At 46.4% G+C, this 25,634-nt stretch overlaps 1 protein-coding gene across 2 annotated transcripts in view; it reads left to right on the top strand.

Moving 5' to 3' along the window:
- The window catches only part of ARRDC1 (arrestin domain containing 1), a 52,187-nt gene extending 29,131 nt beyond the window's left edge, over positions 1 to 23,056 (top strand). Inside the window, exons 3-8 of one of the 2 annotated variants that reach the window (XM_081896548.1) lie at positions 14,611 to 14,661; positions 17,863 to 18,017; positions 18,306 to 18,485; positions 19,226 to 19,402; positions 20,265 to 20,676; positions 21,479 to 23,056. In XM_081896548.1, the coding sequence (XP_081752674.1) occupies positions 14,611 to 14,661; positions 17,863 to 18,017; positions 18,306 to 18,485; positions 19,226 to 19,402; positions 20,265 to 20,676; positions 21,479 to 21,543 (1,040 nt within the window). In that variant the 3' untranslated portion in view covers positions 21,544 to 23,056. Of the gene's footprint in view, positions 1 to 14,610; positions 14,662 to 17,862; positions 18,018 to 18,302; positions 18,486 to 19,225; positions 19,403 to 20,264; positions 20,677 to 21,478 lie in introns of both variants that reach the window. The other variant, XM_081896547.1, reaches the window with a different exon arrangement.
- The last annotated feature ends 2,578 nt before the right edge of the window (positions 23,057 to 25,634 follow it).

Here is a 25,634-nt window from a genome sequence, read left to right as displayed (position 1 = left end):
TGGCACTTTGCTCTAAACCACTGAGCCTCTTGGGCTTGATGATTGGAAAGTCAGCGGTTCAAATCCCCGCAACCAGGTGAGCTCCTGTTGCTCTGTCCCAGCTTCTGCCAACCTAGCAGTTTGAAAGCACATCAGTGCAAGTAGATAAATAGGTACCACTGTGGCGGGAAGGTAAACGGCATTTCTGTGCACTCTGGCTTCCGTCACAGAGTCCTGTTGCACCAGAATTGGTTTAGTCATGCTGGCCGCATGACCTGGAAAGCTGTCTGTGGACAAACGCCAGCTCCCTCGGCCTGAAGCGAGATGAGCACTGCATCCCATAGCTGCCTTTGACTGGACTTTGACTGGTAAACGTCCAGGAGTCCTTTACCTTTTTTCTTTTTCTTTTAACCTTTAATGGTTACATTAGTCCTATCTTTACTGCAGTTCTGCTAATTGACATCAGGACCTGGGTGGGAGCCCAGATCAGTGTTAACCAGGCATAGGCAAACTCGGCCCTCCAGATGTTTTTGAGACTACAACTCCCATGATCCCTAGCTAACAGAACTGATAGCCAGGGATGATGGGAAATGTAGTCCCAAAACATCTGGAGGGCCGAATTTGCCTATGCCTGGTGTTAACCATTGTTAACTTGATGGAACAAGTAGCCAGGGATAACTAGCCAGTTAGGCAAACAGAGGGAATTGGATATGTGAGCAAGGGGAAAGTATGTGCAATCACGTGACCCTCTTAACCACAATTAAGACACACCTAGCACAGCCTCATTTGCAGAGCTAAAGGAACCTTTGGCCCTCTAGATGTTGATGGGCTATAGCTCCCATGATCCCTAACAATTGGCCACGATGGCTGGAGCTGATGGGAAATGGAGTCCAAGTACTGTACTAGTTTTATGGGAAAGCAATGCAGTTGATGGGTCCCGGAGAGGCAAAGACCGCATAGACTGGTGTAGGTGTAATTGTTCTTTTTAATATTTTAAATGTGGTTTTTATTATATGGTTTTATGTTTTATTTGAGATATACAGTGGTACCTCTACTTACGTGCCCCTCTTGTTATGTATCCTTTGGGATACGCACGTGGCAAACTCGGATGTATATTTCCAGGTTTCGCCACATGCGCAGAAGCGCTCTACCACGCTGTGCGCATGCACAGAACAGGCACCTCCAGTTGCAGAAACCGTGGGATCTGACTGGAGTTCCCATCCACAACTGGAGGTACTGCTGTATATGATGATGTTGCACTAGATAGATAGATAGATGATAGATAGATAGATGATAGATAGATAGATGATAGATAGATAGATGACAGATAGATAGATGATAGATAGATAGATGATAGATAGATAGATGATAATAGATAGATATAGATAGATATAGATAGATAGATAGATAGATAGATGATAGATGATAGATAGATAGATAGATAGATAGATAGATAGATGATAGATGATAGATAGATAGATAGATAGATAGATAGATAGATAGATGATAGTAGGTAGATATAGATAGATGATAGATAGATGATAGATGATAGATAGATAGATGATAGATGATAGATAGATAGATAGATAGATAGATGATAGATGATAGATAGATAGATAGTAAGCCAATAAGACCAACATTAACTTTTAACTATGCTCAAGACCACACACCCTCCCCTCTCGTACAGAGATCCCTCCCCAACCTCCAATTGACTGCACAATTTTGGGGACCTGTCAAATAAAATGGGCCATGTTGGCATGGGGCGGTATGCCAAACCTTGGCTATGGGCAAAAGTGCAACCCTGCTGGCTGCTAGAGAAGGGCTCTCTCCTGCTTTCTCCTCCTCCTCTGTTGAATGCAGAACTGCAGCTCAGACTAGGATTATTTGGGACCAAGAGGTGGTGATGACGTACAGGAACAGGAGGTGCAAGGCTCTGGAGCTCCCTGCTTGCTTCCACTGGGTGTTATACAATATATGTATAAACAATTTATTGGTATGGAACTACCTGCTGCAAGGTTCAATGACCATAGGCTTAGATGGCTCTCAAATGGGATTAGAGAAGATAACTGGTCAACAGCTTTTGGCAATTGAGGATTGGAATTAAGGTCCCTCAAGCGCAACCAGCAACTGCGGGACAAAACTTGGTTACAGAATGTGGCACCTAAACCATGACCTCGAGATTGGATGACACATTAAGTCAAACCTTGAACACAGTTAAAAAAGCATTTGCTAACCATCACCCACCACCCAGTCCCTGGAGTCCTTCCCATTCTGGCCTGAAGGGGGTGCACTCTCCCACTTTATCTCATCAGATTTATTTTGGAGCCCCTCCTGTCAGTTTTTTCTCTGCCATTTTTTCCATCTGGTTGCCAATACGCACCTGGAATGTGGCTTGGTGAAACAACTGAATTTGTACATTTTGGGTGTAGCAGAACCACAGATACATGGCCCCATAAACCTCCTTGAAGGTCACTTCCCTGACTTGCTCTGTACACTGCAATGGTTTCGTCTTGGGCTTTTGAATTGGACTGTGGGAGGAGTTTGCAATACCCCCCCTTTCTTATCCACTTCTTCCTACCTGTATGTGATGATACCAGAACACTCTGTCGGCCATTCCCTTGCCATGTAACTTCCTCATGACCCGCCTGGGGGTGGGGAATAAAAGTAAAGGTAAAGGTACCCCTGACCGTTAGGTCCAGTCGCGGATGACTCTGGGGTTGCGACGCTCATCTCACTCTATAGGCTGAGGGAGCTGGCGTTTGTCCGCAGAAGGCTTCCAGGTCATGTGGCCAGCATGACTAAGCCACTTCTGGCAAACCAGAGCAGCACACAGAAACACCGTTTACCTTCCCGCCGGAGCGGTACCTATTTATCTACTTGCACTTTGACGTTCTTTCGAACTGCTAGGTGGGCAGGAGCTGAGACTGAACAACGGAAGCTCACCCTGTCATGGGGATTTGAACCGCTCACCTTCTGATCGGCAAGCCCTATTTCCTCCCCTGCCCTCACCCACCCCCCATGCACAAGTGGCCACCCTCCAAGGGATTGTTCCTCACCTCTTAACTTTAGTTTTTGGGGACTGCACCACTGGTTCTTCTTTAATTTTCTTAAAAAGGTTGCTGTTTTCTTCCATACTTTTTGTTTTTTTTAACGCTTGGTAATTTTGTGTTTTTATGGTGAGGTGTTTTTAGTTGCTTTTGAAGCTGCTCTAGTTGCTTTTGATGTGCAGGGTCTAAAAATATTGTTTTTATTTTACGAGAAGTTCTTCCTTTGATGATGCTGTTGTGATCCTTTCTGGGTGGTTATGAGGCTGCTGGGACTTATTGCTACTAATACCGATAATGATCATACATAATAACAGCAATAATTTAAAAAAGAGAACTGGAATTGATTACCAAAGTCTCCTGGGATCATGGGGGAGCTGCCACATACCAGTAGTTGATTCATCCAGCCCTGACTGGCAGCAGCTCTCTGGCAGAAGCCTTTATCAGTACCTGATCTTTCTTAGTTAAAGATGCCGTGGGCTGAACCTTCTGCCACTGAGCTCTGGTCCCTGACTGTTCTCAAACTTTATTTTATTTACTTATTTCATATTTTTTTTACTACTACTGTACTTGATTGCAAGACAAAAACAAAAGAACCTCAAAGCTGTTTACAAAAAAACAAGAAAACCAGTTTTGTTGATATTTTTTTTTAAAAAAACCAACTCAGTTAGAAACAAGAAAATTTAAACTTGCAAAAATGGTTAAAACCAGATTAAAATACAGGTCAGCATTCTACATGTCTGGGTAAAGGTAAAGGTACCCCTGACCGTTAGGTCCAGTTGTGGCCGACTCTGGGGTTGCGGCGCTCATCTTGCTTTACTGGCCGAGGGAGCCGGCGTACAGCTTCCGGGTCACGTGGCCAGCATGACTAAGCCGCTTCTGGCAAACCAGAGCAGTGCACGGAAACGCCATTTACCCTCCCGCCGGAGCGGTACCTATTTATCTACTTGCACTTTTGTGCTTTCAAACTGCTAGGTTGGCAGGAGCAGGGACCAAGCAACGGGAGCTCACCCCCGTCGCGGGAATTCGAATCACCGACCTTCTGATCAGCAAGTCCTAGGCTCTGTGGTTTAACCCACATGTCTGGGTAAGCTTGCCTATACAGCAATGTTTTTAGCAGGCACCGAAAAGAGTATGGTGGAAGTCTATGCTTGATGTAAATAGGCAGGGAGTTCCAAAGTGCAGGTGCTGCCACACTAAAAGATTGATTTCCTACAAATGCGGAATGAGCGTTATGTGGCACCTGCCTGCTCTGCAGAACGGAGCGGTTGGACAGGCCTTTATGGGGTAAGGTGATTTTTCAGGTAAACTGGTCCCAAGTTAATGGGTAGTTCTGGGCGCACCTGGACCTCCTTAGTTCCTGTAACACATTTCACAGAGTCTTTGGGGAAGCAACACTGACCCACTGGCTGGGTAGTCTGTCTGCACTCCAGAAAGCAAGCCAAAAAGGGCCCTACCTTCTTCCATGCCTTCAGACAGCAAGCTGAAGCCACTTGTGCAGATACAAACCTGGCTATGTCTAATCCCCTGTGTCTGAATTCCCATCTTTCCTCTGACATCACCTCCATTTGCAACCAGGTGGAGTTGTTCGTGCGTCACATAAACCTCTCAACAGCAGCTTACTACATGCACAAGAGCTGAGTCACCAGACGGACTCAGACCACAGAGGTCCATCAGCAGACCTTCTCGGAGGTCCAGAGAGGCCTGTGCCACTTCCAGCTTTCAATGCCCCTGGCCATTTTTTTAAAAAAAAGTATTGATGACTCACGGGGGTGGGGGGAAGAATGCATGTCTCTTACTAAATCACAACTATACTTTGCTGAAATTTGGAGCTTTAAGCTGAAAGAGTGCATCACGTTTGGGCTGATGTGTATAAATATATAACAAATGTCTAAATTTGTGACTCTGGCCCAAAGGCCCTCCTGGCTCTCCCTACCTCACTCCCACCTTCTCTAATTGGCACCTGGATCTAGAACAGGATGCAGGCCTGACCCAACAGGTGGTTCTTGGCTTCTTGTATAAACAGGTGGGTCTTCACATGTGAAACTGGGTAGAAGTCTCCCTCCCTCCCTCGTGTCAAAAGTAAGATTGGCTGGGTTGGTAGCAGAGGGAGTTTTGTATTGGAGCTGTTTGCTCCACACACAGCTATCCCTTTTGACTTTGTTGCTTCGTCATTTGTGCCAAGTTTCTTTGTGTGTGTGTGTGTGTACCTAATAACACACACCATACACTACCAAATTGGTTTCCAGTAAGGTTGTATGCTTGTTAGTTCAACTAAGCCTTTGGTTTATTGAATCGTGGAATGGAGAATGTAAGACTGCTTCTTTTCAACCCTTGATTCTGTCATGCCACTTTCATCAAAGAATCCTGAGAACCATAGTTCTGAAAGTTGTCAAGAGACCCCTATTCACCTCACCAGTTGTTTTCCCCCTGAAAAATAAGGTGGGGGAACTCACCACAAAGTTGCTTGGTTAGTTTATTGTGGGGCCAGTCATCGTGCCACCCCCCTCCCTGGGCAGTGGCTAAATGTAAGATATGAATAATAAACTCAAGCAGACAATGGTTTGGATTGGAAATGGCCACAACTTACTGATTATTGATATAAGTGGATTTTTGGCTTTGGGAGTCTATCCATTCCGGCCCCCGGCCCCATACAAAAAAAATAATTATTATTTAATTTTTAAAAGGTAAGGGGAAAAGGTTACCTCAAGTTTAAAAATAAATAAATTGCACCTTTTAGAGGTACAATTTCAGGATAGGTCATCACACTCAGTCCCTCTTCCCAAGGAACTGTGGGAACTTTAGCTCTATGGTGGAGATACAGAGTCTCCAGTCAATTCTTGGGACCTTTAATGAGCTATACTTCCCAGGATTCTTTAGGGAAGCCATGACTGTGTGATACAGGAGTGTCGCAGTGGATATGACCAGCTTGCTTTTGCTTCAAATGATAAGCTTTCTATCTCATTCTCCTTTTCCACCTTCGGATGTAGAATCCAAAACAGGTTTGAATATATGCAGTCTTAACTGGTTAGTGGGCAGATGACTAGTGAATAGGAAGACTGGAAGCTGCCTTATACTGAGTCAGACCATTGGTCCATAAAGCTCAGTATTGTCTTCATTGACTGGCAGAAGCTCTCCAGGGTTTTGGACAGGAGACATTCTCAGCCCTGCTTGTTGTTGTTTAGTCGTGTCCAACTCTTCGCGACCCCATGGATGCCAGGCACTCCTGTCTTCCACTGCCTCCCACAGTTTGGTCAAACTCATGCTGGTAGCTTCGAGAACACTGTCCCACCATCTTGTCCTCTGTCGTCCCCTTCTCCTTGTGCCCTCCATCTTTCCCAACATCAGGGTCTTTTCCAGGGAGTCTTCTCTTCTCATGAGGTGGCCAAAGTTTTGGAGCCACAGCTTCACGATCTGTCCTTCCAGTGAGCACTCAGGGCTGATTTCCTTCAGAATGGATCGGTTTGATCTTCTTGCAGTCCATGGGACTCTCAAGAGTCTCCTCCAGCACCATAATTCAAAAGCATCAATTCTTCGGCGGTCAGCCTTCTTTATGGTCCAACTCTCACTTCCATACATCACTACTGGGAAAACCATAGCTTTAACTATACGGACCTTTGTTGGCAAGGTGATGTCTCAGCCCTACTAGCATCATGTAAATATATGGCAAAGGATTGAGCAGTGGTTCCCCAATGCAAGCTTGGGTTAAAAGTGGGTCCTGGGGCTGAAACAGTTGGGACAAGCCTGCTCTGTACTGAGCTAGAAGGAACATAATAAGCTGCTTTGTTCCCAAGTGGGTGTTCCAAGCCCCTTGACTGTTGCTCCACGGAATGCAGTTCCTCTTCTCTAGCAGACAGGATCTGGCCACTCTTGGCTCCTTGCAGCTCCCAAACAGCCTCCCTCACAGAAAATGATGAAGTTACCTTTGCTGCTCATGTTTCGAGTGTCTCTTCTCCTATGAAACCAGATCGCCTCCTCCAAAGCATCCAACCTGTGCCTTGTTATTATATTCTAGAGAACAATTCAGCAGTGTGGCCAGTGAGGCAGGTAGCAGCCACCTGGATGGGATGGGAAAGGCACAGAGATATGCTTGCATTCAAAGCCATGGAAACTTGGCCTCTATCCCACAGACTTATCTGCACCTCAGAGGGGAGAGGGCGAAGGAGGTAGCTGTGGGGGAGAGGGTTCTTGCTTATATCAGGGTCTTGCTTATATTTCTTGCTTATATTTCGACCTTCAAGGTCGAAAGAGGCCAAATATTTCTGTTGCCATTTCAAAAGGTGGATAGCAAGTTTTTGTGTTTTGTTACAACTATTAGTAGCTTACTATTAGTGTGCATTTTACTATTAGTATTTTAACAAAAGATAGATTCCGCTTAACTACGTATAAGTCCTCTAAGCAGTTTACAAAGTATATCAACATTGGAATTGTCAGCAAAAAAACAAGTCTTAAGAAGAGCAGAACGAGTAAACTCAACAATTAAAAGTATGCACTATAAGGTAAAAATACGGATTAAAATATATGTCAACTTCACATGTCTGGGGAGGCGTGCATAAACAGAAGTGTTTTTAGCAGGCACACAAAACAAGACAGCAAAGGTCTTGTGTCAGTGGTAATCGGGCAACAATCAAACCAAAGACTTAAAAGAGTGGGAAAGCGTGGAAGAATATATTATAAAACATTGTTCCCAAATCAAACCCTTGATATGTATTGACTAAATTTCACGAAGTAAAAATTCAGATAGATATGTTATTTATTGTGTGTAAATGAGATAACAAAGGTAATCAACACAACTGAAAAGAAAAATAGAATAGAAGAAGCTGCAGTGTGGTTGTGGGAAGTCACGGGTGAAGAAATGTGGATATTTTTTGGATTTGTTTTACACTTAACATAAGTTAAAGTATAGATTGGAATATGTAAATGTATAATGAAAGAAAATCAAATAAAAAGCATCACAGGAAAAAATGTCAATGGGCAGACAATTCGGAGCTTAGGATTTTTGGATTGTTATTTTATTGGTTAATCACATTATTGGGGGGGAGATGTTTCAGTGACACTTAATAATGAAATAAATTAAAATGGATAAAATTAATTAAAAGCCAAATTAAAATGATATACAACACAAAATTCCCACCCCCAACCCCCAACTCTCATCCAACTGTACATACAATAAAAAGAACAAGCCTTATCCCTGCCACACGCCCAACAATTAAAGGAAAACAAAGCTGGGAGACCTTTGACCCCTCTCGATGCTGATAGACTCCAGTTCTTATCAGCCCCAAGTTTTAGAGTTGATGGGAGTTATAGGTCAGAGTTTCCCCAGCCTTTGTGTGTGTTTTGAGTTGGCATCTGTCTGTCTCAGGAAACAATGGAGGAGTGCATCTTCGGGGGTGAAGTCACTGTTGGAGAGTTGCAGTGCCTGCTGTGGCTGTAGAGACCGAAATGGGAGAGACATGTTCTGTTTCAGCTGGGGCAGGTGAAAGTGGCTGGTTGTGCTGCTGCAGATGCATCATGGCGTTTATTCTCTCTGCTGTCCTCCCTGTGGTCATTTCTCCTCTGCTCACTGCTGTGGATACCCAACCTGATTGATTGTCTCCAGGCACTGTGGTAATCTGCAAGGAATTCCCACTATAACTATTGAGGCTGCGTACACACCACACGGGACGCGGGTGGCGCTGTGGGTAAAACCTCAGTGTCTTGGACTTGCCGATCGTATGGTCGGCGGTTCGAATCCCCGTGGCGGGGTGCGCTCCTGCTGCTCGGTCCCAGCTCCTGCCCACCTAGCAGTTCGAAAGCACCCCTAAGTGCAAGTAGATAAATAGGGACCGCTTTATAGCGAGAAGGTAAACAGTGTTTCCGTGTGTTGCACTGGTGCTGGCTCGTCTGAGCAGCTTTGTCACATTGGCCACGTGACCCAGAAGTGTCTTCGGACAGCGTTGGCTCCCGGCTTCTTAAGCGAGATGAGCACGAAACCCCAGAGTCGGTCACGACTGGCCCGTACGGGCAGGGGTACCTTTACCTTTACACACCACACATTAAAACAGATTCCTGGGAACTGTAGTTTAGGGTTACTGGGAATACTGGCATGTTCAGTTTTTTTAAACAATCTTTAAAACCTCTCCTTTCCTGATCTTGCTGGCTGGTGAAATCTGTGCAAGTACAGTGGTACTTCAGGTTAAGTACTTAATTCATTCCGGAGGTCCGTTCTTAACCTGAAACTGTTCTTAACCTGAAGCACCACTTTAGCTAATGGGGCCTCCCGCTGCCGCCGGAGCACGATTTCTGTTCTCATCCTGAAGCAAAGTTCTTAACCCGAGGTAATATTTCTGGGTTAGCGGAGTCTGTAACCTGAGGTACCACTGTATCTCAATTACCTCAACGATAAATTAGTGTGTAACTTGACGAAAAACCAACAAATCATCCTTCAAAATATTTGTTGCTTTTATTGTCTGTGCCTGGAGCAGGAGGAGGGGCTCAACCGGAATATCTTGCTCTTAGCCTTGCTTACACTGGCAGACCATCAATATATACTGCTCAGTTTTCTTTTCTTTCTAAATGAAAGCTCCATATGGCTTTCTGCAGAAATAAGGCATGACGCTCTCCAAGAAGTTTCCTAGCTGTCTCTCCACTGAGTTCACTGCTCCCACCTAAGCCCCTGCCTGTCTCCCTCCCTGGACAAAGGGGACAATGGGAGGGGGGCATTTACAGGTGGAATCTGACCTAGCAGCCTCTAGGCGTAATGACTTTCTCTCAGAGGTATTTTTAGCTGTGAACAAATTTCAGGAAAAGCTTTTGTGTGGGGAAACACTGAGCCTTTTGTTCAGGCTTCTGGGAATGAAGTAAGCCCTGAATGGTTTTTAGAGTTTTATACACTGAACTCCTGTCTGCCATGATCAAGACTTTTTTTATTATTTTTAATGGGGCAGAAATGGCATTTTGAGCAAATCTTGGAGGGGGAAAAGGGCTTGTTTCTCTGATCAAGACTTCTTGGACCAAGGTAACTTGAACAGAGTCAAGGTGACTTGGGAAGAGTCTAGCCCAATAGTATCTGCTTGAGTTTTGAACTTCTTTCTGAGGCCCTGGGGATGAAGTCAACCCCCAGCCTTTGTGCTTGATGCCCTTAGCTGGAGATGCCAGGGGGTTGACAGTGGTGCTTTATGCATACAATGCCAGGGGCTTTTACCCACTGAGCTATGGGCTTCTTTACAGTCATACCTCGGATTACAGGTGCTTCAGGTTGTGTTTTTTCGGGATGCGGACCGCCAAAACCTGGAAGTACCGGAACGGGTTACTTCCAGGTTTTGGCGGTTGTGCATGTGCAGAAGCTCTAAATCACGCTTTGCGCATGCGCAGACGCGCCGAATCACAACCCGCACATGCGCAGACGTGCTACTGCGGGTTGCGAATGTGCATACCACATGGATCACGTTCGCAACCCGAGTGTCCACTGTACATGGATCCAGCATTTCCTGCTGCTTGCTCAATTTACTTTTATAACCATTTTACAACAACCCTCTAGGGTAGGTCATTGTCATTATCTCTCACCCCCAATAACACAGACAAGAAGCTGAAAGTGGCTTTGCTGCAGACTTCCTAGTGAGGACACAGCAGGAGTGGGGTTCAAACCTCAACCTCTGAGAACAACACCAACCTAATATTGCTGTTGGCGTCTAGCACAGCACACTTTAGAATGTGTGAAGAACTTGGCAGGCATTCATTCATCTTTGCAACAACCCTCTTGTAAGGCAGGCTTGCATTCCCCTGTACTGTGTGCAAACCTTGGCCCATCACCCCAAGGCATCTCTCAAATGCATCAGTCCCTGGGCTCATCCAAACTTCCACTTGTCCTACGCTTTCCAGGCATGAGCCTGAGTGATTTTTCATTCTGCTGCTTTTTAACCCACTGATTAACACTGAATCAGAACAAACACAAATGCACAGAAAACCCGACTGATGTTTGTGCAGTGGGACAAGCAGAATTGTGGATGAGCCCTCTGTCTGCTTAACTCTCCTTGACTGTGAAGTTGCCTAAAGTCACTAACCAGCAAGTCTCTTTTTAGTAACAACTCTCGGTGTTTGAGAGCTTCTGCTTGGAGTATTGTGAGTGCTGTCAATTGCATCTTTTCCTCTTCCCCCTCTGGGGTGGGGATTAGGCTTTTGTTTGCTCTGTAAACAGAATTGCACAGTAGACTGTAGACACCAAGTTTTATTCTGTTCTCTCAACAATCAAGGGAAATATTTTGTTGGGGAGTGGGGGGAGAGAGATAGATTTTGTTGGGCTCAGTATGCAAATAATGGGTTGTGGAGAGAAGGTAGTTGTCCTGCTGCAAGCATTGACCTCTGCCACAGCAAGGAGATGGTAAACTTCCTTGTGCAAGGCTCACATTAAATGCCAGAAGAGAACAAAGATACAGTGTTGGGGAGGGGAAGGGAGGGGAGGGGAGCAGAGCTGCTCTAATGTTGCTTCAGCAACAGCCAGCTTTATACTGGGCCCTATATAGGAGCAAGCAGTTCTTCTTAAGTTGTATAACTTGGGTTAAGTGCTTAATTAGTTCCAGAGGTCCATTCTTGACCTGAAACTGTTCTTAACCTGAAGCATCCCTTTAGCTAGTGGGGCCTCCCGCTGCCACCACACCGCCGGAGCACGATTTCTGTTCTCATCCTGAAGCAAAGTTCTTAACCCAAGGTACTATTTCTGGGTTAGCGGACTCTGTAACCTGTAACTTGAAGCATATGTAACCCGAGGTACCAATGTACTCTACTTTCACATAAAGGTACTTCTTCAGTTAAATAGGGGCCACCAGCGCTGGATTTACGTATAAGCTAAACAAGCTATAGCTTAGGGCCTCACTCTCTTGGGCCCCCCAAAAAAAAGTTTAAGGGAAAAAACAAAGTGGATGTACATTTCCAAAATACAGTGGTACCTCAGGTTACATACGCTTCAGGTTGCATACGCCTCAGGTTACAGACTCCGCTAACCCAGAAATAGTGCTTCAGGTTAAGAACTTTGCTTCAGGATGAGAACAGAAATTGTGCTCCAGCGGCACGGCGGCAGCGGGAGGCCCCATTAGCTAAAGTGGTGCTTCAGGTTAAGAACAGTTTCAGGTTAAGAACGGACCTCCGGAACGAATTAAGTACTTAACCTGAGGTACCACTGTATAAGATGAAAAACAAATAAAATAAAACCTACATATAGCAACAGTGTTTTGTGTTCTGTAGGCTCCTGTGATGTAAGTAATGGGCCTGCTAGCCTGCTTATGCCTGCTAGCCTGCTCCCTAAAATATCACATATAAAGGGCCCCATTACCTTCAGTAGCTTAGGGCCTCATCGAACCTAAATCCGGCCCTGGGGACCACCCTGTTCTAGCAGTCTTTGCTCAGCTGACCGCCTTCACATGCTTTAAAAAAATCTTAGCAGTTTATTTTTCCTTTTACAGTTGTATGGGATTTGCATTCCCCAGTGGTTACAAATTTGGAGTCATGCTGGGATGCATTTAGCACAGCGTTGCAGCTGTTTCCTCAACAAGTTGCACAGAGGTTAAGGGGCTGCTTCCCCTTTAAGCTGTGCTCCTCTATACACCTTTCGGAGGAAGAGTGATTGGTGCCATCAAGGAAGGCCTCTGGGCTGGATGTACAGAGTTGCACTAAGCAGAATGAGCAGGAGGGCCCCCAGACACAGCAAGGCTTCAGCAACACAGGAAACTGCCTTATACTGCATCAGGCTATTGGCACATGTAGCTCATTATTGTCTACACTGGCTGGCAGCAGCTCCTCCGGGGTTTCAGGCAGGGATCTCACCCAATCCTATTTGGAGATGCAGGGATTGAACCTCAGACCTTCTGCATGCAAAGCATGATGCTCTACCTGTGAACTATGGCTCTTCCAGCTGTGAAGCAATACGCATTACAGTGGTACCTCGGGTTACATACACTTCAGGTTACAGACTCCGCTAACCCCGAAATAGTACCTTGGCTTAAGAACTTTGCTTCAGGATGAGAACAGAAATCGTGCAGCAGCGGCGCGGCGGCAGCTGGAAGCTCCATTAGCTAAAGTGGTACCTCAGGTTAAGAACAGTTTCAGGTTAAGAATGGACCTCTGGAACGAATTACGTACTTAACTCAAGGTACCACTGTACAGTTAATTTTTCAAAGTGTGCCAGAACTAGACAATAGGTGACTGCAGCGAGCTTAATTTATATAGGGTGAGTCTTTTAAAAGAGGCCACATGGAACATGTGTACTCTGTATCCACAGGACCTCTTTTAAAGCACTCACCCTGTATTTGTACCTGTTGGTGAAAAGCTACTTCTGATCCCCCTAGTGGCTAGGCAGGGTATAATATTTCAGCCTAGTTTGTAGGACAGAAGAGCCTGAAGCTGAGCACACTAGGGTAGCCAAAGTTGTTGGATAACAGCTCCCATCATGGGATTCTTGGCCATTGGGCATCCTGTGTGGGGCTGATGGGAGTTGGAGGGATGAAAAATCCACCCATGCCTGAAGGCCTTTCAGCTTCCTGCCCAGTCTCGTAAAGGTAAAGGGACCCCTGACCATTAGGTCCAGTCGTGACCGACTTTGGGGTTGCGGCGCTCATCTCGCTTTATTGGCCGAGGGAGCCGGCATACAGCTTCCGGATCATGTGGCCAGTATGACTAAGCTGCTTCTGGTGAACCAGAGCAGCACATGGAAATGCCATTTACCTTCCCGCCAGAGCGGTACCTATTTATCTACTTGCACTTTGACGTGCTTTCGAACTGCTAGGTTTGCAGGAGCAGGGACCCAGCAACAGGAGCTCACCCCGTCACAGGGATTCGAACCACCGACCTCCTGATCGGCAAGCCCTAGGCTCTGTGGTTTAACCCACAGCGCCACCCGCGTCCCATCTCATATATGTATTGCAACATTAATATATTTAAAAAAGTCTCCTGTAAGATGGGGCATCTGGTTGGCCGCTGTGAGTTCAGGATCCTGGACTAGATGCGTCTTTGGCCTGATCCAGCCGCAGAGTTCTTTTTACATACTACCCCCCACCATCTCTGAATAACACTTCCTGGGATTGCAAGTGCAGAGGGTGCTCAGGTCCTGCCTCTGGGCTTCCCACAGGTATCTTGTTTGTCAAGGTGAGAACAGGATGCTGTACTAGATGGGCCACTAGCCTGACGCATGCTCTTATTCTGTTCTGTCTCCTCTGTTGGAGGCAGTATATGCCTCTGGATAGAAGCTGCTGGGAATTACTAGTGGAGAAATGCAGTGGCGTAGAATGGGGGGTGCAGGGGGGGCGGCCGCACCAGGCACAACATCTGGGGGGGGGGCGCGCTTGCACTCGCAGCTCTCTGCCCCTACCACGGGTTAGGGGGCGCAAATTACTTGCCTTGCCCCGGGTGCTGACAACCCATGCTACGCCACTGGAGAAATGGTGTTTGCATTCAGGCCCTCCTTTTGAGCCTTTCACTGAGGCCACCTGGCTGGCCACTGTGAGGCCAGGATGTGGGTCTAGATGGGCATGTGGCCTGTTTCTTCTTAAGTCCTGTTTTACATTTCCCTGCTGGCTTCTTCTTTTACCTACACTTATTCTGCATTTATATTTTGCAGGGGTCCTGGCAGCTGGGGAGCACACATTCCCTTTCCAGTTCCTTCTTCCAGGTACAGTGAATTCATTCTTTTGCTCTCTTGTTCCCATTGATTTCCAGGACTGCGACTGAACAGTGACTTCAGACTTCCTATAACCTTGGTTTTAATGTCCTGTGAGCACAACCACAGGGTTGCCTGGGGTGTCATTCAAGTGCTTAACTGCTGTCAGATATTGCTATTATTATTGGTAATTTTATTTGGATTTCTTACCTGCCTTTCACCCTAACTTACCACGGCAGGCTGCAATGATTTAAAATACACTGTTAAAACAGCTTACAACTAAGTTAAAAAATCATAGGAGTGTGGCGGGTCTCAGTTGCATCAGCGGACAGAAAGGAGAGGTTTATTTTCAGCATACGACAAAAACTATTCAACGAAGGTGTCAGATGCACCTCTGTGGGGTGGGAATTCCAAAACCTGTGCAAGAGCTAGCCATGGTTTTGTGTCAAGTGAATGAATGTGACTGAGGTGTTGTTCTAACAACCCCAGTCTGCTTTCAGCAAGCCCCCACCTGTCTACCTTGCTGCTTACTGCCCAGTCCAGTAGCTGTCAGATTCCAATGTTGCCTTTGTAGAGGGGGGAGGAGGAGGAGGAGGAGGAGGAGGAGGAGGAGGAGGAGGATGGGGACAGAACTAGAATGGGTTGGCTCTTCCTCCCCTTTGGCAGCACCTCCTGTTGGGCTCCCTGTCTTATTTATTGGCTTATTTATTAAATATATATATATATATACAACCCTTCATCTGAGTTCACATGGTCACTAGTCACTATGGGCTCATACACACTAATGGTTCACTGTGCTTTGTAGGCACAGTTCTGTGCTATTCCAGTCTGTGTCGTAGCATTTCTATTTTAATCCCCCCCCCCTTCAGCCGCTTTCCTCACGGAAACCCACTCTTTAAGGCACTTGGCAACTTGCAGAAAAGCCCCATTTGTCATCTGTTCCAATTCGGCATTAAAGATCAGGTTTTCTTGGGGAAAGTGGTGGGGTTGGGGAGAGTACTCTAGCGCAGACCAGGAAAGTGCGGGTCTGTTGCCTAGAAAGCACGGGGCATGTGTGAATGAGCCCTACAGCTGAATATGTGGAACAGAAGCTGATCTGCAGTGCTCCCCCCCCCCAAAAAAATTGCACCTATCAGGGTCTTCAGGTTCAAATCATGCACTCCATTCTCTCGCTTAATTTTTAAAATTGGTTGTTTCTATATAAAACCGTGAAACATTAAACAAGAACGTTATTCCCCTCCCCCCAAAACCCCTGCTTATTCATCATAGTTTTTGTTTGTTTGTTTGTTTTAATTGAATGGCTGAGCTTTGACTTTGTGGATGTGCATAAGAGCATCTTCTCTGTCAGGAAGCTCACTGGGTGGATTTTGGGCTGGTCACACCTTTCCTGCCTAGCCTACCTGCAGAGTTGTTAAGCTGGTGTCCATGGGGGTGTTTCCAGTTTGTCTTGAGGGTTTGTTTGTTTAAAGGAAGCTGGGGATATAAAGAATAAACAGTTAACTAAAATAACTAGGAACTTCTAAATCAGGTTTGAAAAAGAGAGTTTAAAAATGCTTAGAAAGAGGGGTAGTTGAAGAACGTGTCTGTCTGGGGCTGTTCATTAGTCCATGCAAACACCAAATTGAAAACAGACTTTGATGCAAAGCAGAGAACTGAACATTCCTAAGAATATTTACATTCTGAAATTTGATATCTATACTAATTATGGATTGTATGGATTTCATCATGCTGTTTCTGGAACATCAATTTTATCTTGTCCCTTTTTTTTAGAAAAAAAAAACCATTTTTGTACTATGTATGCTCCATATTTTATTCTGTACTGTAATGTACATTGCTTAGAGAGCTATGATTGCAGGTGATTCATGAATATTTTAAACGAATAAAAACAATTGGAAACTACCCAAAAAGTTGGGTAGTTTCCTTGCTGGGACAGCATGGCATGAATTTTAGCTTATTTTTATAATTTGATTGTTTATCTTTTAATAATGTTTTATGGTATTTTGTGTAAAGGCATGGACCTCACAAATTTAATAAACTTGTTTGTTTGACAAAAACAATTGGCACTCGTAAGGCAGCTTACAATATCTGCCTGCTTTTCCTTTTTTAAAAAAAAGAAAGCAACAATTTTCTAGTCCTTATGACCTGCACAACATAAGGCCCAGCTCCCCAAGGATTTTGGGTGGCCTGCAAAAAATGTAAAGGGAAGTAAAGATGTAATGAGTGCTTTTCCATGTGCCACTTGAACTGCCTTCTGCTATTGTGCCCAATGTTTTTCTTCTAGGGGAAAAAAGGTGTTGGTACTGCATACCTCTGAGTACCCCCAGAATAAAAGCGCTGATTGTGCCCATCATGTAATTTGGTGGATGGGTTGCCACTGAACATTCTCTCCTGTTTGTCACGTAACCCACGGCAACCAGCCATTGCCAATCTATCTCTAGTCCTAGAGGAGTGGGAGTCATATCTTTCCGCTGTGTTTTTGGTCATTACTGGCATTGGACAGGGACCAACGCAGCTGACACCCGCTATGCAGTGAGCGGCAGCAACATGAGGGCTTATTACCCCATGCTTGCTGCACAGCAGCCCACCAAGTTAATTTATATTAATTGAAATCTCCCTTTTTAATAATACGGTTTATTTGCAAAACAGTTTAATCATTAATTATAACTTTACTTGGAAATTGGTCCGAAGAAGTTTAGCCTGTTTTAATTTTGGCCCCTACCTACTGCCAAGTTGTGCAGGTCTGCCTTATGGTCAGGGCCGGCTCAGCCGTGAGGCGAAGTGAGGTGACTGCCTCAGGTGGCAAGATCCACCAGGGCAGCAGATCCTGATGTCAACCTTTCCTCCCACCCCCACCTTATTCCTGATGTAGATCTTCCCTCACCATTTCTTCCCTGGTGGGGAGGGAGGTGCCATTTTGGGGTCTGCCTCAGGTGCCAAAATGTCTTGGCTTATGGTTGTAAAATGCCCCACATCACCCTCCTCCCCAAAACCATCAGAAATCAAGAAGATGTACGGTTTTGGTTTTACTTCTAATGTTTGCAAAACATATGCATGTCAAAACCTTTTCCTGGAGTAGAATGAGATTTTGGCAAAATTATTTTTGTTGTTCTTTTCTATTGCAAGTCATAAGAAAGTGTGTTTGTGTGGGTGTTTAAAAGGTGGGGGGAAGTACATTATATGCCATGTCTTCTCTCTTTTCTCTTTGGAAAACAGCTTCAGCTCCTACATCCTTCGAGGGTCCCTTTGGGAAGGTCTTGCATCAGGTCAAAGCTGTGATAGAGACACCACGGTTTTCCAAGGATCACAAATGCAGCAAGATATTCTATGTCCTCTGCCCGCTGAACCTGAATGATATCCCTGAGATTGAGGTAAGGGTTGGTGGGAAGGAAGGAAGGTGTTAGGCACCCCCACACCTTGCTTTTCAATCCCAAGGGACAGTTCATTAAACCACTTTGGGAATTCCGTGAAGGGAATAGGAATCTCCTCGCCATCTTCAGCAACCTTAAACTATAGTTCACAGGATTCTTAGAGGAGAAGCCAGTGATGGTTCAAAGTGGCCTCATAGTGCTTTAAATGAATAGTGCTGGTGGGGCCTAACTCAGTGGCAGGCAGGCTGTGTTTTCCCTTCTCATCCTAGTGTTCCTTTTCTGCAGCAGCCAAACACAACGTCGATCACAAAGAAGTTCAGCTACAAGCTCGTGAAAACTGGCAACGTGGTCCTGACAGCCACCACAGACCTCAAGGGCTACGTTGTAGGGCAGGTCATCCAGTTGCGGACAGACATTGAGAACAAATCAGGCCGGGACACCAGCACCATTGTAGCCAGCCTCATCCAGGTAACCGGGCTAGGCTTTTGATAGTGTATTTTAGGTGCTCAGCTTTGCTTGAGGGGCACTTGTTCATTTTTCGTTCCCTTGCTGCAGATGCAATCTTAGGAACATAGGAAGCTGTCTTTATGAAGAATTAGGATTAGCTGTTGATGAATCCAAGGCAAAACTATAGGGTTGTATTCAACTCAGTTCTTCTCAGAATAATAGGCCCATTTTTTTATTAGATGTACTTGGAGTACTTATTAGATTGTTGTTGTTGTTGTTTAGTCATTTAGTCGTGTCCGACTCTTCGTGACCCCCATGAACCAGAGCACGGCAGGCACTCCTGTCTTCCACTGCCTCCCGCAGTTTGGTCAAACTCATGCTGGTAGCTTTGAGAACACTGTCCCACCATCTTGTCCTCTGTTGTCCCCTTCTCCTTGTGCCCTCCATCTTTCCCAACATCAGGGTCTTTTCCAGGGAGTCTTCTCTTCTCATGAGGTGGCCAAAATATTGGAGCCTCAGCTTCACGATCTGTCCTTCCAGTGAGCACTCAGGGCTGATTTCCTTAAGAATGGAGAGGTTTGATCTTCTTGCAGTCCACGGGACTCTCAAGAGTCTCCTCCAGCACCATAATTCTGAAGCATCAATTCTCCAGCGATCAGCCTTCTTTATGGTCCAGCTCTCACTTCCATACATCACTATTGTGAAAACCATAGCTTTAAATATACAGACCGTATTTTCCCCTTCTCTTCTGCCCAACCCAGAAAGTTGCCTACAAATCCAAGCGGTGGATCTATGACCTGAGGACCATAGCGGAAGTGGAGGGTTCTCCCGTGAAGGCCTGGAAGCATGCAGAATGGAGAGAGCAGATTCTCGTCCCAGCGCTGCCTCAGTCCATCCTGCAAGGCTGCAGCCTCATCCATATTGACTACTACATCCAGGTAAGGTCCAGGTTCTGCTGAGGATTAGGAGCACAGGTTGTGGGTACCAATATAACAGAGGCAGCAGGGGGTCTTTTTCAACCCGAGGGCCACATTTCCTCCTGGGCAGCCTCTTGAGAGCCAGAAGCAAAAGTGGGTGAGTTAACAGGGAAACAGGTGTATCAAGCAGCACATATATTTTGTAAATAATAAAAAAACACCTTCCAGGCACCAACATCCCTAGGGAGATGTCAGGGAACTGACATCTAAAGCGCCGCAGGTGCAAAGGCTCCCTGAGGTTGAGAGAGCAGTAGCAGCGGAAGAGGGAACCAGTAGAGGGCGAGCAAGAACTCCAAGGGAAAGTGAGTCGGAGGGATGGCTCAGAGACGCTTCAAGCGAAACCAGTGGGGAGGTCTCAGGACCTCCTATAGGGACACCCACACCTCGACGGAAACTGTCACGCCGAGAGGCCAGACGACGTGTTTCCGTTAAGGAGCTTTTATGTTGGAAACGTTTCCGAAAGCAGCCACTTTCGGATTCTACTAGTGATTGACGCAGCCATGCTGGAGGGGCTCCGTCACAGGCAGAGGTTTGAAAACCTGATCAAACTCTGAGGGACTTGCATTTTACGCACAAGCAGCTCATCGTCCCATCACAGGAGAGATGAAATGTAGACCTGAGGGCTAGACAGAGAGGTCTGGAGAGCCATATTCAGCCACTGGGACTGACACTTCTGCACCCCTGATGTATGGGTCCTTGGTCTGACCTCACAGGACTGCTCCTTATAGAGTCATAGAGTTGGAAGGGCTCTTAAGGGCCGTCCAGTCCAAACCCCTGCAATGTCCTCATGCTTGCTGTCATATTGTTGTCTCCCTGCCCCTAGGTTTCCCTGAAATCTCCTGAGGTTTCTGTTGCTCTCCCGATCTACATTGGCAACATCGCTGTGAACAGGATCCCCCTCAACCCGACCCGCTCGGTCCCTCACGTCCCGTCGCCCGTGATCCCGAGTGCACCGCCAGTGGACGAGGAGGCTGCCGGTGGCTACCACCCCATGGACAACATTTCCATCCCCACCAAGAGCCACTCCCAGCAGCAGCCTTTCAGCTATGCACCAGGCTTGAGCTTCCCGGAAGCAAGGCTGGACTCTGAGCAGGGCAGCTCGCCCAACCACCCCACACTCTGCCTCTCGACAGGAGCGACGATCCCTTACTATGCCGAGGGGACGGTGGTTCCGGTTCCCACAGCCAGCTCCCTCATCCTGCCTCCGGAGTATAGCACCTGGGGTTACCCATACGGTAAGATCCTGCCTAGCCTCAGATAGGATTCCCTGGCTGGGGCAGAGACCCCAGGGGTTGTGCTGTTGCCCACATGGGCAGCAGTGTGTGATGCCTGTGGGGACTGGGGGGGCAGAAGGGCAGGGAGGCCGTCAGCCAGTGGCACCAGAGCAGATGACAAAGCCAGTATATTCTATCTTTGTCTCCTCCTCTCTGCTGAGTTCTGAAGGGCAACACCAAGACTAAAAAGGAAGGCCCATAGCACTGTGGCAGAGCACCTGCTTTGCATGCAGAATATCCCATGTTCAGTTCCCAGCATCTCCCAGAAAGAACGGGAGAGTCTCTTTCCTGGGGAATTTGCAACTAGGCAGCCTCAACAGCACTGAACTGAATGGACCACTGGCAGCTTGTTATGTTCCTCAGGCTGCAGACAGTTAGAGCTCATGGACCACTGATCTGTGGACCATAAGAACATCAGAAGGCCAGTGGCCCATCTAGTCCAGCATCCCATTCTCGCAGTGGCCAACCAGATGCCTGCAGGACCTGAGCTCCAGAGCCCTCTCCCCTTGTGCAGGTTGCAGCAACTGGTACTCAGAATCATTGCTGCCATGGAGGATAGCCAACATGGCTAGTAGACACCATTAAATTTACTCCTCTGTTAATTGGTCTAATCCTCTTTTGAGGCCTTGCAAGTTGGTGGCCATCACTGCCTCCTGTGAAGTTAAGTTCCGAAGAATGACTAGGGACTGACTGTGTGACCACAATTTGAAAACCTCTGAACTAGATGGCTTTCAACTTCTCTCTCTCTTTTGCTTCCTTCCAGAGGCACCCCCTTCATATGAACAAAGTTGCAGCAGCGCAACCTCCAGCCTGAGCAATGGCAACTAGCCACGAGCTCACAACCTGATGTCTGGCATGCCAAGCTGGGAGAAAGGACAGTGCAAAACATTGCCTGGAGGGGGCGCTCTCTCCCCCAGCAATAGTTCCCTGGGCCATGGCTGCCTTGCACAACAATCTCTTTCCTTGTGCTGTACAGTTCATCATCTTACTTGCTGCTTTATAATCCGAACACCCGTGATGCCTTATCTGAAATGTGGGAGTCATCGTGTATGGAAAGATAGAGGTGTGTGCAGATCAGTGTGTGTGTGTGTGTGTGTGTGTGTGTGTGTGAGTGAGTGAGAGAGAATGAACGAACGAACAAATGAATGAATGAATGAATGTACATATGTATATATTTTGAGTGCCACCCCATATCTATTGTGTGCTAACCAGAAAAGGTGTGTGGGTGTAGACAAATTGCTTCTCTGCTGGGCATCCCGTGATTTAAGCCCAGTGCACCCTTTTGCACTAGCTTGCCCTCTAGAGAACAGTACAGGCAGTGCAGGAAGAGCTGCTATCAACATTCCTTCTGATGTAGGGCAACTGGCATTTCCCTGCCATTTTTTTAAAAAAATGTGGCATAGCACATCTGATTTTTACTCTGGGTGCTTGTAGTAGTTCCTTTTTTGGCTCTTGAGTGCTTGTAGTAGCTACCATTTCCCCTCTCTCTGCCACCCCTGTAATCCACAGACTGGAGACAACTGACAATCACAATTCTAGCCTAACTCTACCTCTTGACTTTGCTTCTCCCAGGAAGTGAGTCCAGATGGAGGAGGGGAAAGGAGGAGAGCTTTTTGGAAAAGAAAAGAAAAACATACAGTTTGTTAAGCAGAATTCCAAATAGTTAGGAGCTTTGGGTAGTGATGCACTTGATCCACTGGACAACAGTGGGTGGGAACAGGTCTCGTGCTGTGCTCCACAGTGAGTGCCTCTGCAGCTTTGCAGCTCATGGCCAGTGGAGGTGTGAGGCTGGTTGGCTATATTCCTTCTGGAGTTTCTTGCCTTCTCCTTCAAATAGAGAGTTCTGCCTGCTTACTAGCATAGCAGTTTTAAAAGTGGACTAGCTGCTGCCCAGACAGGCTCCCGGCCTCTGCAATCTCAATGTTACAGAACAGCCAATGTCAAAGTATTTTTAAAGCAGGGCTTCTGACACACTGTGTGTGTCTGTGGGTTTGTGTGGGGGGTGTTATTTTTTCCATGGCTATTTACTACGTTGGGCATCAGGTTTTTCTGTGTGTGCAAGTCTGATCTGCTAAGCACCACCTCTGGAGTCGTGAAGCCTTTTTCCTTTCTCTCGGCCAGCCTCTCTTCATGAGCTCCTTCAAGTTTGCTGGGTGGCTGATCCAGCAACATGGACATGCAAACGTTCACATTCCCAGCACCACGTGGTTTTTATAGGACAATTGATCCTCTTCCACGACCCTTTTTATTTGTGTCTTTTTCCAATCAGCTTTGTTTAAATGGTGAAACTTTGAAAACACAGATTTTAAATGTATTTAATAAATTATTCTGAGACCTTGAATGTAAAAATGTCTTCTTTGCTTCACTCGCACGCCCCCTGCACTCCTCTCAGCAGCTCTGATTGAATCAGGAGTTGGTCCTCTAAGTGCTGTTCCGAACAACTGCCAGCCTCATCCTGCCTGTGTGTGACAAAGAGTTTTCCAGCACTGGAGGGCCAGAGGTTCCCCATCTCTGGATTTAACCATAAATGTGAAGCAGGAGTCATTCTGCCTGTCTTGGCTTATTTTGCAAATCCCCCTGTTTCTGAAGGGATGCAGGTGGTGCTGTGGGTTAAATCACGGAGCCTAGGACTTGCTGATCAGAAGGTCGGCAGTTTGAATCCCCACGACGGGGTGAGCTCCCGTTGCTCAGTCCCTGCTCCTGCTAACCTAGCAGTTCGAAAGCACATTAAAGTGCAAGTTGATAAATTGGTTACCACTCTGGCAGGAAGGTAAACACAATTTCTGTGTGCTGCTCTGGTTCACCAGAAGCAGCTTAGTCATGCTGTACGCCGGCTGCCTCGGCCAATAAAGCGAGATGAGCGCTACAACCCCAAAGTCATCCGCAACTGGACCTAATGGTCATCAGGGGTCCCTTTACCTTTTACTGTATGGTGCTAATGCTGGTGCTAATGTAGTTAAATCAGCAACACCCCCCATGAGGGGGTGTATCAACAGGAGGTATGAGAAGTACCAAAAGTTGGCAGCCAGTGTAGGAGAGGAGAGAGAGACAGAGAATCTAGGTGCCCACGGTGAGATCTGGGTATGTTCAATGGACAATTGAGTGTCTGTAATGGGGATACGGTGGGAAATGATTCAGGATAGATAATGGAATGGAGCAGCTGGAATTATGGAGAGGGAGCCCTTGAAATACTGCTGTTTCATTGCAAGCCCTCACCTGTCTTTAATTTGCAATGAAGTAATTCATTTGTTGTATTTCATTTTAATGAAAAGGCATATACACTCCTTGAATGTAGGAAAACCTTGAAACAATTTGGAACATAAAAATTATTGCTTAAAAAGGAGCATTGTTTTCAAGACAAACAAAAACAAAAGATGATTGAAATCAACAGATAAAACCAAACTCAGCCTTCATTTGCTACAGTGCTGAATGGCAATCCTGTACCACCCAGTTTCACAAACTGTACAATTTCAGCTGAGGCATAAAGCCAAGATGTGCATGTTTTGTCCACATCAGATACTGTATAAAGCTTGTGCCGGAAGACTTGATTTGCTTGTGAGAGATCTTCTGGTATCTCTTCCCTGCCATCGTCTCCTCTGCCAGTGTTGTGACATTTCCAAAAGCCAGTTCTTCGTCTCCAAACCAGACGCCTACCAGCCACAGCTGTCTGTCTGTCTTGCCCTGAAGGGACATGGAGGGCATCCTTCAAATATTCATAGGAAGTATCGTATAAGAGGCAGGGCTGGCTGATGTTCAGAGAGAACCAGGCAGCAGCTGGATGGTCTTGGCCTCTGCTTCCTGTAGTGGGAAGCGCTGCAAAGTCTTGTGTCAGCCATTTCCTCTCCTGGTTTTAATCAAGTGGATTCTGTAAAAGCGAGGCCATATTACGCACATATCTGGCATCTCTGAGCTGGGGTCGCTGCTAACACTTTCCCTGGCATTCGCACTAATAAATATGAATAGTCCAGCTTGGTGATTTGAGCAGTGTTGGGTAGCTAGGTGTAGTGGCCATATATTTCACAATGTCCCTGATCTGAAGGAGGGTGGGGAGAACTTTATCATAATGGGAGCCACATGCCAGTCTTGGGCAGGGCCACAACAATGGGTGTACGTTACCTTAGTAAACCATAGGCTAATTTCTACATAAACAGAGAGAGAGAGAGCCCTCTCTGTACCCCAAACAGGCAACCAACAGGTGTTGTCAGAGTTTAAGGATACATTCCAGCCAGGTAAATACCCTCTAGGAGGGTGTGAAGCGAGGGTGCTGAAAGCATGGCTGGGATGCCACATTTGGCCTCTGCTCTGGATGTGAGTGGTGCTGTGGTCTAAACCACAGAGCCTAGGACTTGCTGATCAGAAGGTCGGTGGTTCGTTTATGTGCGCTGCTCTGGTTCGTCAGAAGCAGCTTAGTCAAGCTGGCCACATGACCCGGAAGCTGTACGCAGGCTCCCTTGGCCAGTAAAGCATGATGAGCACCACAACAACAGTTGTCCGCGACTGGACCAAACGGTCAGGATCCCTTTACCTTTACCTGGAGCATTCTGGGAAATTAAAATGGCCATGTAGTGCTGTTTAGTATTCAGGAGGCAAGCTCTGGAGGGGTTCCACTCAAAGCTCACTTTGCCCACCTCAGACTTAGATACAAATCCTGCACAAAAGCATATTGTATTGCCCCTGCTTCTGGAAACTTCTACACCGCTGGCTTCTACCTGTGCACATTCCTATGTGCACTCTATTATCTAGGCTCCTAATGATTCCCAGGTAGCCTTTTTCTTAAAATGCACCTTCTAAGTCTTCCACTTGTCAATGTACTGTGTTTTCTGATATCTCTTAGTGCTAAATCACTACCGTGTGTGTGTGTGCCTCCATGTGTGCCTCTTATGAATGCCTTTTAAAACATTTTGTTAGCTGTGATTCTC

Source organism: Podarcis melisellensis, assembly GCF_964234715.1.
Source record: "Podarcis melisellensis genome assembly, chromosome: Z".
NCBI lineage: Eukaryota > Metazoa > Chordata > Lepidosauria > Squamata > Lacertidae > Podarcis > Podarcis melisellensis.
This window is presented reverse-complemented; position numbering and strand designations above follow the sequence as displayed.